The 14863-nt window shown below is 35.6% G+C and overlaps 1 protein-coding gene across 3 annotated transcripts in view; it reads right to left on the reverse strand.

Moving 5' to 3' along the window:
- Positions 1 to 10222: 10222 nt before the first annotated feature.
- LOC113234489 (dedicator of cytokinesis protein 7) overlaps positions 10223 to 14863 on the reverse strand; it is a 76823-nt gene continuing 72182 nt past the window's right edge. For all 3 annotated transcript variants that reach the window (XM_026469834.1, XM_026469842.1, XM_026469826.1), the window contains 3 exons: positions 14081 to 14169; positions 12360 to 12506; positions 10223 to 10511 (listed from right to left, as the gene is read on the reverse strand). In XM_026469834.1, the coding sequence (XP_026325619.1) occupies positions 10472 to 10511; positions 12360 to 12506; positions 14081 to 14169 (276 nt within the window). In that variant the 3' untranslated portion in view covers positions 10223 to 10471. The remainder of the gene's footprint in view (positions 10512 to 12359; positions 12507 to 14080; positions 14170 to 14863) is intronic.

The following is a 14863-nucleotide window of genomic DNA, read 5'->3' on the forward strand; positions in this document are numbered from 1 at the left end:
GCCATATTACATGAGAAAGTAAGGTTCAATTTACATTGTTGCGGAATGGAAAAAAAAGAAAGTTTTATAATGAAATTGTACATAGCAAATTGTGCACCATGGATTTTATGTCAATTGTCTAACGTAGAACCTAGATACGACACGGTAGCTGTGGGAATTCCGGAAGACGCGCGACCTGTTTTGTGTGTCGTATCTAGTTTGCAAGTTCCACAATTGACATAAGTTCATTACAATAATTTTTAAATTTTTCAGCCGTTACTATTTCCTTCCTTCATTAGGGCGCGTTGAGACCGCGATGCCGCCACGCAGCGACCGCGTGCGCGTGTTCAGAGACCGAACTGTTTTGGCAAAAAACGCTCTATTTGTTTGGCTTTTACGTTTTAAACTTAAATGAGCAAAAACACTTTACGCCATAGCCACGCTGCAAGTGAATGGAATGCACCTCGCCTCTCGGGCGAGACGGGCTTGTCTTCGGTCTACGCGGCGGCCGCGCGGTTGTATTATTCTGAGGAATTTAAATGTTGTTGCCTAGTAAATAGAATTCAGATTCGCTATTAATGTACGTGAAAGCGCTATAGCTGGGCTGTTGCTGCGCGGCGCCGCACGAAAACTTTCACGCCCAGTTAGACGGGCGCTAAGGCGCCGCGCAATCGTGTGTCTTGTGTTGGATACAAGCAACCCACAACTAGAAGCGAATATATTTTATACTCTCACATATATTTTTTATGACCGAAATGGAATCTACATCAAACATATTACGCGTTCATTTTTTTAATATAATGCTTTCCTATTTGAATTCTATAATTTAAATGATCTCCTTTCGAAAAAGCTTAAGCGACAGTGTGACGTAACGACTAGTAACGAGGGAAAAAAACCGATACTAAATTTATTTGAATTTGTGTGTATTCTATTTATTATGTACAATATACAGTGTGTTGGTTTGCATTATCGCCATTATTAAGAAATTAATAATAAAAATAATGCAAAATCATCTCAAAATATTTAAAAAAATATTCTGTTCAACGTTCCGGCTAATTATATCGTATGCACCGCGCGAGCGCTGTTTCCCCGCCACCCGCTTCACCGTGCGATGCGTAATCTTCCTCGATAACTTATTTACCTATTTTTTAAATTATGATTATGTACTAATATTGTTATGATTTACTAATTATTTACAAAAATTAGAAAAGTTGACTGAAAAAAGGTTTTTTTAAACTTAGATTTGGTACTTACTAACTTTAACTTCTACGAAAAAGTCTTGCTAGAAGTACCTAGCTCCAAAGTTGGCAGCTATGCAGAGATTCGCACGAAGTTTCGTTTCAACTTAGCACATTTGACTTCACAACTTTTGCGACGAGTTCTGCCTGCCATCTTTTCCTTATGCGTAAGCGAGCGTACTTGGGCAGGCGCTGCGTTTGAGAAAGAAAAAGATAGCGATACGTTCTCGGTTCCTCCGTCTGCGCTATAAATTTAACACGTGCCGTGCAAGTCAATGACCTTTGGATTAAACAGGATCAGGTGATTGCGAATCAATGTTTACCGCAATTAAATAAAAAATAAGAATAGAAAATAAGAATCGATTTTTTTAGTGATTTGGGTTCAGTTTCGGATATAGAATAATCTGTAAATATAGCGATAATGTAAATCAACACACTGTATAATTTAACTGTTTAATAAATTATACTACAAAATACTGTTTATGGAAAAACGAGAGGATATATTTGTATTAAAAAAAATATTAACAATAATCTGGAAAAACAGCAAAAAATCTCTAAACAGCACGCACCCAAGGACATTAACCTAAAAAAAATTTGCCACCAATTTATCAAACATAATGTCGGTTTTTATTCAGGAAGTTCGACATACATCTTCCTATCCTATCGGGCCTTTCAAAACGCAATTTAACTCTTTTTTTTTGTCAACAACTGGTAGTTAAAAAAAATGAATAAATGATGCAAAACTTGCGTCTACAAGGTGAAACTTGATAAAGGGCTTGTTGTATGAAAGTAGAATATACGCTTCTAGCCGGTTGCTTGTATCCAACACGAGACACACGTTTGCGCGGCGACTTATGCTATGGTTACAAAAAATAATTTAATATAAAATTTTAAATAATTTAAATAGAGCCGAAGTTTTTTTTAAATTATACTTTACTCGCATAACAATACCAAACAATTCCGACCGTTTGCCGTTTTCTACTTAACAGCCTAACAAAATTTACTTTAAAATCACAATGGTAACTATAATTTCTACAGCAGTTCCGTGTATCACGTGGTGTTAGTGTGATTAAATAACTTTAGTAAGCAAATTATTATTTTAATTGGGTCATTGATTGAAATGTTGACAATTATATACAATTATTGTAAAATTCAATTAAGTGCAATGTTCTGTTCTATGTGGTTTAGTGTAGTGTAACATAGGTAGATGACAAGTCTAGCGAAAATACATTTTTTTGTCCTACTATTGTAACCTCATTTCACTTTTTAGGTTTAATTAAACCTTTTGTGGGGTCTGGATATTGCCTATATTGATTGTTCACCACTATAGTGGAATCACTACCACTAAACCAGTTAGTGGTTTGACAGCTAGAAACTGCGATAAAACGTTAAATTAAAACAGTGGAAAAAAAATCATTATTTATTTATATCCTCTACGAACACGAACAACGTTTTTATTTCGGTTAAATACTATTGAGGGATTCACCATACGTATCGACACGAAATCGCATCAAGCCAGCTAGAAAATGCTTTATATCCACGTAATAAGGGCCAAATAGACCGGAAGCGAAACACGCAACGTCTTTTTCCCTTTTATCGTATGGACATAAAACCGATTCCGTGTTAATAAGTGTGGTGATTCCTTAATAAAACATAATTTAATTTTTTCTCTGTATTAGAATTGCAGTTAATTGTAATAGTTTGTATTTATATTACACTTTATGGCTTGTAATACACAAACAGCAAACAAATTAATAAGTTACATTTTCTATATTAAAATGAATATTCATTATTATTGAGATGACACATCTAGTTATACACAACAGTGGCAGCAATGTTACAATATTTTAAAATTGTCTTGCATATTACTAATGAGCGCAAGTGATCTCAGGCGGATGAATACTAAAATAACTAATAACCGTACCATACTAGTACTGTAGTGATCTAATAAAGTGGACATATCACAACTCTAAAACGATATGTCAAAATCACCAAGCTAAGCTGTCACCAACTAATTATATAGGTACCTGTATTTCTCTAGTATATGTAATCAAATCTATAAATAAAAAAGTGAAACAATTACTTCTACCATGAAAATTAAGCCAGGGTCGTTTCAATGCGTGCTTCTAAACAAAGGAGCAAGTAATTCTAAAATTTTACGACTAGAATCGACTAATTCACGACTTTTTCTGGGTGCAATCCGATCTAAGCTAGGAGCTGTGGTTCTCGAGATTCAAAAATGGTGCCGCCTGAATAAGCTATTTCAGAGTGGACAGGAAAACACCCATTTATAATTTTTGAACGATCGACTAAATTTAGTTTTTTGGGTTCTACCCACTAAATAATGACTTTTCTGGCTAGTCAAATTCAAAAACTCGATCATGGTCACGCTGGAGTCAGCCACGCCATTTTAATTATGTTCCCTCTTGCATGCACAGCTTCGAGATCCGACTTTATCACGTCGATTCAAATCACGAACAAAATACACATATTTCATGGGATTTTAGGCATTAGTTCAACAGTTCATAATATACTATAATAGAAGCCTAAGTAGCTGTTTCGGATATTGAGTGCGTCAGAAGTAAACTGGTAGGAATTGCAACCGTGTTCCATGCACGACACAAAATGTATTCTCGTACGTTAATGTTAAATTACAATGTTTTTACTAGCACTAGAACTGTCTGGAATACCGATAAAGGGCGTTAAAACTTTCTCAAATCAGTGTTTGATTAAAAATCAACTAACACAATTATAAATAATAATAACAAGATTCCTCTTAACTCAAACGCACACAACCACTCCAAAAAAGGTGCCTATTAGATTGCTCGATTTTTAACTATTTTGTTGTGATATGTATATTTTGACGATCAAATAAGATCTGTTAGCTAATAGATTTGCTCGATTTTATCGATCTTTACTGTTGGCTGTTAACAGTCTATAAATATCACGGTTAAAATTGAACAAATTTGTAGGCACCTACGTCTAATTTCAATCCCACAGTGTCCAGCGACAAAAAATGCCATGTCGATAATTTGTTTCTTACACATTTTCTTGATTTTGTCTAATCACACATATTGATGGATAAAAAATACGACGTCAATCGTCTGTTTCTTACACATTTCGATTTTGATTGATCACGTGTCGGTCGTCAAAAAATCGAGTAAACCTATAGGCATATTAAAACAGTGACGAGAGCGTCAAATTTCACTCGGATATTGATGCGCTCGGTGTTGAGACGGCCTGTTAGCTTTCGGCTAAGAAGGTGCTATAATATTATTTATTTGCATAACTCCCGCAAGTATAGTATGTACATAAGTATTGAAATACATAATGAACGTAATAAAACTCATTAACATAAACTGGTTTTGATACTCAAAATCCTGCCTTTGCATGTTTGTCGCGCCTTATGGGTGAGGAACCACTGTGCGCTGGTGGTATATAGTAAACAGTGGTCCCGGTAACTTAATTAGTCAAATAATGAATTCGACACAGTCCATCTCTTAGGCTTAACTCACACTGGCGCAGAGTCGAAACGTCGCGTCGCGTCCTGTTTTTCAACTACACGGAACACGAAACGGGCGACGCGCGTTTCCATATTTGCATAACACAAATTTGTACTTTAATTATGGAAAAATAGAGATGAATATTCTATAGGCGAGAAACATGACGTCGTCGCAACGCTTCGACTCTGCGACAATGGACTTGAGCTTACATAAAAATAATCTAGTATGAGACAAGTCACTTTCGGAATTAGTCTGTGATGTTGCCGTCACTCCTAGCAGTAAGTAATAATTGTATATTACTTTTTAACTAAAAAGTCGATATTTAACGCTTGTGTAAAATTAACGAACTTTATGTATTCAGGTAAATTGATAATAATTTAATACAATAAGTAAATTTCTCATAGGCTCAATTTACATTGCTGCAGAACGGAATATAAGCGAAGTACAAACTGGTCGCACGTCTATCGCAGAGATCTCGCAGTGTGGGGAATTCCTGCAGCTACTGTATCATATCTAATTTGGAAGTTACACAATTGACATAAAGTACATTGTGCTATGGAGAATTTCGTTACACTTCCCGTTCCGCAGTGGCAACGTAAATCGAACTTAAGAATCGACATAACACTATTACTTATTCGTTAGGCAGATTTCCTGAAAATAACAAGTAATTGTACATAGTTATGCAAACTAGAACCAACTCACAAAATGTCACTTTCGACATAATTAGATTTTTGTAAAACCAGTGTAAAGAAATAAATAGGTAAGTTATTTGAAACAAACAACGTGAGTTATGTGTAGCATTGAGAATGATATAGGGAATCTATTATATTATACAGCAATAAATAGAAAACATTATGTATCTCTTTATTTCATGAACCATGTTTTAGTTTTCGTAATGAAAACGCTAAAGATCTACAGTACTTCAGTACATTTGACATGGTTCCATTTACCATATTTAAAAAAATACATTATAAGAAATTAAGCAGCATGGTTCTTTTTAGCTATTAACATGTTACTTATTAAGGGGTTGGTACCTTGAAGGACTTTTATTTTCCCCGTTTTGGCTTGGTTATTGGCAGGATCTTTTGTGAGCGGGTAAAGGACACGTCTGGTGTTCTGCCTAAATACATAACTCAATTTCACTCGATGTGTCGGATGGTTCTTGTTTGCAATTAACTTAATTGTTTGCAAAACTATGTCCAATTAGAAGAGCTAAACGGAACACTCTATCATGTTTCTCAAAGTTTTTCGTTTATGATAGTTTCGTTATTTACTTTATTAATTTTGTATATATATAAACACGAAATTTATTGGCTTTTTAGTAAAAAAATCGAATGTACTCGGAAGTTTTCATGTGACCTGGTGCGAAAATGTAGTTATTTCCCGACTACTATGTGTATATTAATACTTAGATGAATATATACTACAAAATATGATATATGTAATATAGTACGCTAGGTTACCATATTCAGAAGTTTATACGCAATATTGTAGGTTATTGGCGGTAATTCAGCTTAGCCAAGTCGCGGGTGTCAACATAAATTGCTTTGATTTGTTGAACTCATGCTAGTTGCGCGCTTTTATATCTTTGTACCAGTGAAACGGGGTAGAGTGATTGATGCATGTATAGCATGGTGTTTAAGTATGATTAAGTTTAAATTTACATTGATTGTGGATGAAATTGTACATAGCATGTAACTTTATGTCAATTGTGTAATGTGTAAACTATTATAAATACGATACGGTAGCTGCGGGAATTTCCGAGACTGCGCGGACAATTTTCTTCATCAGCCAACTCTCCCGGTCTTGTGCCGCACGCATCTAGCCGCTGCCGGCCATCTTACTCTGATCGCCCGACGTCTTGCTGCAGGGCGTTCTACACTACGTTTGCCATGACGTGGTCGCCACTCTAGAATAAATCTCCTTCGTCGACCTCCTGCAGATATGTCAGGCCCCTGCCACTTTAGCTTACTGATTTTGCGAACTATGACGGTCACTTTAGTTCTCTGACGTACGACTCATTCAAAATTCGGTCCATCAGAGAAACCACTTTACATTACTTTTGCTATTTACATTTATGTAACATAAAGTCAAAATGAGTACGTTACGCTTTTGACATAAAGTTCATTATCAGAATTATTGGTACAAAATTTGAATTGCATTCCATTCCGCGGCAATGTAAATTAAGCCTAACAATATTCCTTTTTATGTATTGTTTTAAGTTGTAAAATAGAAAAACAAAAACAAAACTTAATAAGTTGTTTTAGTTTAAGACATATCAAATTCTCGTTTAAAAAGTTATTATGGGAGTGACGTAGGACGTAAGAATTTAATTTACTTAATAAAACACATTGGCGTACGTATTTTTTGTTTCATTTAACCTAAAGCTGTAACGTGACAGACAGTAACGAGGTTGAAGGTTCTAGAAACAGTCTTCACTCGCTAGAATGAGTAACTGATCATCGTCGGCTTAGAGGAAGGATAGTCTAAGATCGTCGGTCACTGCGAACTGCACGAGTTCCGCTCGCCAACTACGTACACACTATAATTTTGGGTGACATAACGTGCAACGGTTACAGCTTCTTAACTTCGCTATTATTGAGTATCCGGTTTTAACTATGCTTTAAATTAGCTCTGTCGCGATAATTTCACGATCTCGGTGGCTCAACGTTTCATACCGTTGGCCTCTGGATGAGGAAGTCCCGGGTTCGATTGTCTGTAGGACCAAATTAGGAAATGAACTTTTCGTAACTACTATGCTCTAGGTGTCTTGTTTCTACTTATTCATGGTCGCGATTGCACATTGCGCATGCAGAACTACTACTGTTGGCTAGACTTGTCTAGCGCCAATGGTTTCGCAAAAAATAAAAAAAAACAAGAAGGCTGTTTAATTGTTTACTTTATTAGAAGTGTTCGTAATTTTTATCTTACAAGACAGTGCCTACTTACGTAACTTAAATAATTATAATTAAATAGTATAAATTGGATTATACGGTTTTAACTACCCTTATTCTAAAGTTATCTATGCAATCTCACAATATTGTTCTTTATTTGCTTCCATAAAAGTTTATTTCTATTGCACAAAACAAAAGGAATGGCGGTATATTCTGAACCATTTTCATGTGCAAGGATAAAGACATTGCAATCTGGCTAATTACCCTCACGACGACGAAGCATTTCACTTATTCAGCTACCAACAAACATTTGGTTACATTCTTGCACATATTTATCTCCTTCAACTTACAAACTATTAAAATAAATTAATAAAACATTTTGTTACGTGAAGGTAAACAAAAACCTCATAATTTTTTTACATTCCACTAGTTCCGCTTCATTTACATTACTGCGGAACGCAATGGAAGCGTATTGTTGTAACGAAATTGTACATTGCATAATGACATTTGTGTCAATTCTGTAACGTACAATCTCCGGAAAACGCGCATTTTGGCTCGTATCTAGTTTATACGTTACATAATTGACGTAAAGTTAATTATGCTATGATTATATCCCTTCCATTCCGCAGCTACGTAAATTGAGCTTATGGCCCTCCACCAACTTTCCTGACATACCCTTCGCTTTCGCAACTCACAGTCTTCAATTACGCCCGTTTGTTCTTGGTACTTTTGAATTTTTTTATCTTGTTGAGGTATGTACGCCGAGGCCGAACGTTCCCCGTTTCACTCCACGTTCGCTCTTTAAATACGTGTCACATAATCTAATATTTATCTTTTCTTTATGGAAAAATCGTGGAAGCATTCCCTTTTCTATTATAAAAAAAAAATTATTATTATTTTTTTTTTTTCTATTATAATAGATTTACTGCGTTCTGTAAAGGTTGGACACCGTTTTTGTAATACGCATCAGTTTAGCGATCTTACTGAATGTATGTTTTTATGCGACTTTATCAGTACCCATGGTGAAAATATCATATGACCCAATCATCAAAGCATTCCGGTTCTTAGGTCATATTTCATACAGCAAGGGTCTGTTATTACACTGTACCTTTTTCAACTTGCGCAACGCTCACACTCCTACATCATTTATCACCATACCCAATGTTTTTTTTACACACATATTATCAGCAAACTTGCCAAACTAAGGCTAGGTTTACATTGCCGCGCGGATAGGAATGGAAGCGTGAATTTTTGTAACGAACTTTCTGTCAATTACGGAACGTACAAGCTAGATACGAGCAAAAAAAACAGGTCGCGTGTCTACCGGAGAATTCTCGCGCAGTCTCCGCAACTACTGTCTCGTATCTAGCTTGTATACTCACTTCCATTCCGCTCCGAAGTAACGTAAATTGTGTCTAAAGAGTTATTTTTGCGTAAAGGCAATGATGGCCAGTAGCGGTCACGTACAGCTTGCATGTTCTTGTCAATCATTGGCATTTAAGAGCTAAATCATATTTTTATTCTAAACAAAACGTTTTAGGTGGTCTAGCGACAATTTCAACTTGCAAACAAAAATGTTTTGAACCTTGTAAGGCTTCAACTTTTGTGATAGTACTTACCATCATGCCACCATGAACTTCTACGTTCCTGCCAAACCTCATTAACATTCTCCACTCGAATCAGTCTCTTCATACAAGCTCGCTCATTTTTGGTACTTTAAACATAATTTTTGATCATAAAAATCATTCATTACCTATATCAGTAATTTCAGTCTTAATTAAGACAGTAAAATAATACATTCAATAAATAGGCGGAAAATTAAATACAAATTGTGCAAATTAATACGTAATTTTACACTGCGTACAGGTAGGGCGCACCGTTGGACAAACACTGCTGGAGCCTCGTGTCCGCCAATGAGACGTATACTGATTTGAAAAATAACATACACACACCGGCGCACTTATCGGAACACAAAATATAAAAACTATTATCGATACAAAGACTGAACGAAAAAGTCTTTCAATCAGATTGCACTCGAACGTTTTAGCAGCAGTAAAGCTCCTTGTGAAAGAGTTCGTCCAGGGAAGTACTGCCACTTTACTTATTTCTGCCGCCAAGTCCAAAGTTCCGGTTTTGAAGGGTTAAGGGTGCTGGTGAAATTACAGGCACATGGGACTTGTCAACTTATGTCTCAGGGTGACGGACAGTGGCAGTATCCCTGCGATATTTGCGTTTTAATGTTCTGAGTGACACTGCAACTGTTATGGACAGGCGTGTCGCTTACCACCAGGCCCACGACTTGTTGAAATATTCTTTAATATTTTACGACAATACTAATAAATACTTAAATAATAAAAATTGCCACCGAAATTAGGTACAGAAAAACTAACCTCAAAATTAGCCTCGTAAGTCGATGTTACAAGATTTTAATTTAATTTCAGCTTTATATTGAAATCAGCCCCCGTAGCATGGCTAAGCATGATAATCGCGACGCGCGCGATAAAATTGAAATAAGCGCGTGCTATTGGCTATCTAAATTAGATCTTATTGAGACAGCCAATAGCGCGCGCTTATTCTAATTTTATCGCGCGCGTCGCGACTATCATGAGTAGCTATGCTATGGGGGCTGATTTATTTAAATATAACCGTTACTACTTTATATTCTCCATTCTTTTCTGTTTCTTTAAATGTACTGGTGCGTGTATTTCTGTAATTTTAATTAAGTTTTATAGATACCTATTAAAGGAATATAATGTAATAGAATAGATCACATTTTCTTAGAATGACAATATTATAACACATACAAGAAATGCATAATTGAGTATTGTAATTAACTTTTCTGAGCAATCGAAGACATCTAAGCTTGATATTTGTAGTCGTGTTTTCCGACGCCATTGCTGAAAAAATACAAGCAAATAAATGTGAATTCCATTCTAAGTGTACTATCATTGTATTAATAATTTATCTAATGTTCAAAATGTAATCCATTTTACTTTTACTGACTCAGGTATAAACGTACATATCCGCCCGCTCGGGTTTTTACCCAAAGAGCGGGTTTTAATCCATTTCTCACTTGACGACCTTGGTGGCCCAACAGTGTGTACTGTGGGGCGCTGGCTGAAGAAGTCCCGGGTTCGATCTCGGTGGGATCATAATTGGGAAATTAACTTTTTTTAATCGATGCTAGTCTGGGTGTTCCGAGTAGTTCGAGAGCAGTGCCCTGGAGTGAATTCTGTCGCTCTGGTACTCAAAATGCCCTAATTTGACATGAAGTATGTGTTTGAGAACAAGTCGTGACAATTTGACAGCTCAGGAAGACAATCAATGAAACAGTTAACAAATAATTATAATTTATTGGTTTTTTTTACATTAATATTAGTGAAACATTATATTAATAATAAAACATATCCCAAGTAATATTTTTGAACTAATGCCAAAATTAAATGCAACTTTGAGTTAGTCCGAAACGTCTTAAAAACAGTTACATTCTCAATCTTTTTTTTTAATAATAGTGTTGTAACCAAATAATCGCCGAATTTCACCAAGTCTATACTATTGGAGACACTAGCTCAACTGATGATTTTTGCCTCATCTTCCGATGAAAGTAAATAAAAATTTAAACTAGGTATGAAGTCTTTTTTGTTTTGCTTCAGAATTTTGCTATTTAAGTACAGGTTGTCCTTGTGTACTCATTACTGTGATCATTGTAACCATTTAAAATATTTACCTATTCTTTACATTAAAGTCTATATAGCTTAAATAAATGTTAATTGTTCTATCTAGAACTGAAAACTTATGACCAGTAAAACAATCTAAACGGTCAGATTCAAAATTTCTCGTGAGAATCGATTAATTTGATTGTTTTTATCATTGACTTACAATTATATGGACGTCGGGTCCGCGCTAAAAAGTGTTCGCACTTGTAAGGCGCTAAAATCGTATACAGAGCGCGACACTCCGCTTTAGTCTTCATTTGTTCTACTGACAGCGCGATACTGCGATGACATTACAATTTAAATTTCGAATAGGTTGACTTGGGACATTTTTTTCGTGGTTTTTGTATTAGACCCTTCGTCCATTTATTTGTAAGTCAATGGTTTTTATATACGTTTGTACCTCTATGAAGATAAGACATTATCAAAAGATTGAGAATTTGCATACAAGATGAATCACATTTGGAACATTAGATAAATTTATTGTTTTTACCGTAGCTACACTGGCAGTTTCAAACTTGCTTCTTTTTGTAAAACATACTATGTTACCTAAAACAAATTAATCCTTATAAAATCTTCATATAACTGATATGTTTAATCCCTATTTCGACCCCTCCTACGTAAAGTGTCGTATGTCGATATCGCCAAGTTTACAGCTTTTTAAAGTTCTAAATTCACTGAAATAAGCAAAACACGTGACTTCAGCATTTCTCAGTTTTATTCGGCAAAACTCGTTATTCACATAGAGTATTATAAAATCCTAGATATTGGTTAGATGATCACTCTATGTGAGTTTGCCGAATAAAACGGAGAACTTTAAAACGCTCCCCTGTAAACTTGGCAATTTCGACATACGACATTTTACTTAGGAGGGGTCGATTTACGTTGTGATAGCAAGTGTCAAAAGGTGCCTCTTATTTTTGTGAGGGCTATATAATTTGTGTTGTGTTATATTATTTAAGCTGTGTAAGATCGTACGTCTTACTAGATACAGCAGTTACTGAGGAAAGGTATGTCTGTTTGATGCCTGACCTGAGTTGCGCGGCGTGGGAAGCGGTGTGCTTGACGAGAGGGGCGAGCCGCTCGGTGAACCGCTGCAGCGTGCGCTCCAGCTCCCGCTGATACTCGCGTTGGTCGCTGAGGATGAGGTTCTTGTTCTTCTTCAACGCGTCTTGGCATCTGGAAATGTCGGATCTCTTTTAATATCTGCGCCAACGTATATGTTCAGGGGCAGTTTCCGATTCGCAGCAAGTAAGTGCTGGGGATTTTTTTTTACGCACACACTCAACATAGCCCCGCACTAGGAAAACCATGTATGCCATGGACACACACATTGACTACCACAAATTACACCCAAACTCACCAGAGAAATAAATGTCGACCATACAAATATTTCTCCCGGCCCGGGAATGGAACCGGGGACCTCTGCGTGGCAGTTCGGCACGCATGGTAACCGTTCGGCCAAGGAGGCAGTTAAAATTTGGGAAGTTAAGATTGCTCTGTAAAAATGCCGAAAGATAGATAGATAAACCGTTTATTTGGATCTACAGACACACATATAATGTGAATAATATGTAATAAAACAAGGCTGTATTCTTTCAAAAACATGTGTAAACAATGGCTCCTGTCTGTGCAGAAATCGAGTAGCGATTGGTCGGTGGTTAAACTCCCTAAAAACACTCAATAAATAAAATTTTAGATTTTTTTAAATTACAATTTTTCAATTTTTATACATTTAATATATAGTGCAACACAGACAGCCTCTATTAAAGTGGTTAGTGTACACTCTGCTAGCCGTTCTGATGCAGATGCTGATGATGCCTGAAAATCAGCAATGCTGAGTCTTCATCCTTTTTGTCGACATTACCGTTCTTTTATTTTCATTGTTCGCTAATATTGGTTCGCTAATATCTGTTTTGTGGATAAATAAATGTCTTATTATTATTTTATTTATACTCGTCGTAGGCTGTGTATAGTATTTAGTTGTCATAAATGCGATAATACATAGACTTGGAGAAATATTCGTGGTTTCCGAGCTATCCCAATTTTTTTGATTTATTTAAACTTAATTGCACACAAAACAGTACGAATGGCGGACTTAATGCCATTAGACATTTTCTACCAGTCAACCGGAGACCTGGGTTCAAAATAATTAACAGGGGTGCATAACATGATAATTAGAACAGATAGGAAGAAGTTTATAAATAATTATGATATATAGTTTAAACACAATATAAATATAAAACATAATATTATATGACTAATTATATACGTATATAAGCAACCTATATACACATATATACATAACATATAATATATACACGTATATATTTAATATACATATTTATATATAGACTAATGGGATGTAGATTGAGACTCGAATATGAAACCTCGGACTAATTGCTTGAAAGCTAGCTTATTCGGCGCTTTTGTTCTGTGTTTATTCACAACATCTGTGACACGTTAAGCCGCATAATATGTTCAACGATTCGCGCCACGTTTTTAAATCTAAAATACGAGGAAACCATTTGAACATAACTCATCATGTTGATTTTTCTTTATTTAATATTAATTAAAATCAATTTTTTTTGTTCTACACGCTGCTATCACTTACATTTTCTTTTTGGTTTTTTTTGTTGTATGTTGTGGCACCTGCAGGTAGTGCTTTTAGAATTATATGAGTTTTTAAGTCTTCTTTATTCCTAAGATTTATTGTATCTACCAGTGGTTGTCCTGAAATAAATAAAACTCACTTTTTCGAGAAGTCTTTAAACGCCAATCGCAGTTTGTTTGTAAGCCTTGTGGCAGGCTGTGTGCCTTCTGCTACTGGAGCTAAGAATACCTGACAATCAAATAGTTAAAGTAAAATGTAATTGTTTTTATATTAAACATTTTTATAAAAAAGATAAGCACACAAATAACCTGGTCCCTATTTTGGTTAGAGAGAAAACTAACACATAGAGTAGAAAATTATTTTCATCTAATTTCCTAAATTTGGTTCTTATGTGGGTATTCTGGGCAGTGTTTTTAAGGTAATATCGTCATGCAGACCAGAACCAAACTTGAAAAGTTGTTTTTTTAGATGTGGGTACTATTATAAAAAAAGAAATGTGCCTCTGACCTCCATTTCGTGTGTTAGGCGTTTGCATAACAGGTTAAAAAATAAAAATTTAAAATACAATGAGTAGCGACATCTCTACCCGGGGCCGGTAGCTGTAAAGGTATCTAACTGGGTGACGAAATATCATAGATTTCTCATAGATAGCGCTACGGCTAAGAAGTCGTTGAAAAACCAAATACAAAGTTACGACGCAAGCACATAGAAAAATTCGTGAGGAGGCTTAGTTGGTATAGTGTCTGGCACGGTATGTTAGAAGACGTCGGTTCGAATCTGGCCGGATGGAAGGAATTTTTTCTGAGTGTTCGATCTTTGTATTAATAATTATAACAAGGTCAAAAAATTTTCAATTTTCAGATTTCATTTATTAAAGGGTGATTTTCAACAGCACTGGTGTAATAAGGCAATCAGAAAAAAA

Source organism: Hyposmocoma kahamanoa, unplaced genomic scaffold (assembly GCF_003589595.1).
Source record: "Hyposmocoma kahamanoa isolate Upper Pololo Valley unplaced genomic scaffold, ASM358959v1 102, whole genome shotgun sequence".
NCBI classification, from domain to species: Eukaryota; Metazoa; Arthropoda; class Insecta; order Lepidoptera; family Cosmopterigidae; genus Hyposmocoma; species Hyposmocoma kahamanoa.